The sequence below is a fragment of the Arachis ipaensis genome, chromosome B09, assembly GCF_000816755.2.
Source record: "Arachis ipaensis cultivar K30076 chromosome B09, Araip1.1, whole genome shotgun sequence".
Taxonomy (NCBI): domain Eukaryota; kingdom Viridiplantae; phylum Streptophyta; class Magnoliopsida; order Fabales; family Fabaceae; genus Arachis; species Arachis ipaensis.
Window position 1 is genome coordinate 130,436,376 of NC_029793.2, and position 3,189 is coordinate 130,439,564.

General features: G+C 41.3%; 1 protein-coding gene across 1 annotated transcript in view; it reads right to left on the minus strand.

Moving 5' to 3' along the window:
- The window catches only part of LOC107615950 (exocyst complex component SEC15A-like), a 3,800-nt gene continuing 1,837 nt past the window's right edge, over window positions 1,227–3,189 (minus strand). The window contains exon 3 of the mRNA XM_021110425.1: window positions 1,227–3,189. This exon is cut by the window's right edge and continues 47 nt beyond it. Within this exon, the coding sequence (XP_020966084.1) occupies window positions 1,368–3,189 (1,822 nt within the window). The 3' untranslated portion in view covers window positions 1,227–1,367.

Here is a 3,189-nt window from a genome sequence, read left to right on the forward strand (position 1 = left end):
CTTCCCCACGGTCCGGTCCGACACCGCCCATCCTCCCGCCGACGCCGCCCAGCCTCTCTGCGTTCTGCTTGCGCGCCGTAGCAATGGGAGATCACGCCGCAACAACCCTGTGCGTCCTCGTTACCGCTGCCTACTCGTCGCCGGCCGTGCAGGCCCCACTACAGGCCGCCTCCCGTCGCGCCGTTCGAGACGCACGTTATCCCCGTCGCCTGTCCTCTCTGTCGTGCCGTTGTTGCTGCTGTGCCACACCTCATCGACGCCGCGCTTCCTCCCATCAATTTGACTCCTCCTCCTCTTCCATCTAAGGCCGCTGCACGTTCGGGTTGGAAGCCCACGGAGTAGATTCGCAACCTCGCCTAGCCGAAGTTGTCATTGCGTGGCTGCTCCATCGCCGGATCTCCTCCCCTACCTCCATGCATCGCCGTTGACTCTCTCTACCCCGCAAATGTGGTGGATGTTCAATTCACTAGGTATGTAGATGGTTATTTTAATTCTTAATTGGATGGTTATTTTGTTCGATTCAGTTTAAGTATATACAATTAACAAATGTTGGATGGTCATTTCACTAGGTAGCCGGATGATTATTTTAATAACTACGTGGATGGTTGTTTGATGATGATCCCGCGACGGTGATGGGCAAGTGGGCTACAGGGGTGGACGATGATGGCCGGTGAGAGAGCTTCTAACGCCGGAGAGGTGGGATAATTGATGAGGGTGGGGTGACAGACGGTTTGGGGGAAAGAGGGTATTTGGGTGAATTCCTTTGGTAAATTAGAATTTGAATGATTAGTTTTTTGAAATAACTGTTTGGATTTTTTAACTTAGGTAATTTAAAGAGTTTTCTTATTTTTTTTTTTCTTGTATTGGGCCAAATTCAGAACCCATTATTTACATTATTTAGATTTCTCATTTGTCTTCCTAGCAGAATGGTACTAGAAATGGTTAGATTAAACGCTAGATCAACCTTTTCTTAATGTTGAGAAATGAATAAACTTGGATGCACAATGAACAAAAATTAGATAAACAGAAGTTATGTCTTAGTAAATAGAACATCAAGGTCATTGTTTAAATTTTCTATTCTTTCCTGAAACCTAATCAAATATAATTTTTTTTTTTTTCTAAGAAGACCTCTTCCTTAGGTATACTAAGTCGTTATTCCCTAATTTGAAATGCAAACTATCTGTATTGCCATGCTACTCTGAGTTAACATTTGTTTGTTCAATAAATAGAACAATGCAAAAATAATTCTTTATTCTATAAGAATAGGTGAAAATAATATAGAAATACACTATTCATTCTAAAGTGGGGAGGTTCCAGAAAAAGAAGTGCACTACAACTATACCCTATTTGAAATGAAGGAAGAATCTTCAATTGAAATCCTTAAGTCTCTTTTTGAGCACTTCCATTGATTTCTTTTTAGCAGTTTGCTTTGTATTTTTGTTTGAAAGGCTTCCAAAGATACCATCTGCAGAATCCTTGAATTTGTCACAAATGGTAGACACCTTCTTATAATCAAGTGCATAGTAGTTTTTCTCCCTTATCACAGGATTCATGAAGTTCTCAGGTTGACTACTTGAGAGAAGATTAATCAATTGCTTTGACTCTACCAAGCAATCTCTAAAACTACTTGCTTTGTACATTCCTTCTAACCCTGAAGAGTAGAACCTCTCATCTGCAAAATTCTCCAGCAACTTGAGATCAACGCCGATATTCATCACAGACGTCGCATTAAACCTTTTAACGCTATCGCTAAGGAAAGCAGAGATAATGGTATTGTTAATATGCTCAAGCGCACCGATCCCAACTTTGTACATGGCATCCAAAGGCAGAACTTGTTGCGCCGTCGACATAAGAGAATCAAGGTACAAGATCAATTCACTTATGTATTCATTTCCATTCTGCTTTGTCTCCTCTGTAGTCCATAAAGTAACACTTTCTGTAAGATTCATATACTCGTCTATTTTCGCATTTACCAAACCGAGTAAAGTAATGTAGGTCGCGTCTCTAGAAGTCTGCAGTACTGCTTTCGCAGATAAAGTCATTTGAGACTTGTCAATAAAACGGAGTGGGATGCCACTTTGTTGCGCCGCATTCTTAAGGAAAAAATCACAAGCTCTTTCCAGACTAGTAAAGTTAGCAGCTATCTGCATGGCATGGGAAACACTGATATTGCTGCTATTGATTGTATTGAGTAATGTTTCATTTATTACTTCAATCAGAAAGTTGTTCAAGTACCTGATCACGACATCAAAGAAATAATCGCGCGCACCATAAGACAAATAATCAACACAACTTTTGATGAAGGATTTCACAATTTGACACATCTCGGGTACCATGGAGGAGAATGGTGCAACATAGGGGAAAGCAGGCATGATGTCTGTAGTTTGGAGACCAAATGACAAAACATTACTCTCATAATCACTTTCCTTTTTTATCACCATCAGCTCATATGTATCATGATTCAGAGCCTCAATTGTTTGTTCTCTGCATTCAGCCATAAGAAGCAGATGAAATTTGTCGCGATTGTTATCAACCACATCAAGAAGAGATTCTATATCATAACCATATTGCAGGAGAGACCACGAAAGAAGAGTGACGTATTCCTTAACCTTGAGATGGTTGGTGGCAGATTTCATTTGGGAAAATTGGGCATTTAACAGCAAAGTCAATCTAGTTATAGCAGTTTCCCACATGTTATCGACTTGATCGGGGACCAGAAGTCCCCCACCGGTCCTAAGGACCCTATCCTCCACTATGAAGTACCCAACAATCTGAGCCAAAAACGTTTGGTATGATTCAACAAAAGATTGTGACGAAGATATCTCCAAATCCGATTTCAATTGTGCCGATCTATTCGTGAAGTAGTATACATGAAACTGCTCAAGAATCCCCAAACAACCATAAATGTGACAAGCACGGTAAAGAGGCGTGAGGTCAAACTTCATGGCAGAATCTTCATCATCTTCGTCAACATCCAAAGTGTAAACTCTCTCCTCAACCCCCACAACATTTTGATCCTCTGCCTTTCTCTGCCTCTCCATCAGTTCCTCATCTCTCTGACGATCTGAAACCGCACGGCTGATTGCTGTTTGTCCAATGTTTTTACAAGAACTCCGTATGTGGACCATCCATTCGTTAACCTGACTGTTTACTCTCTTCTCAATGTGCCATTTAATGATAGGAATTCTT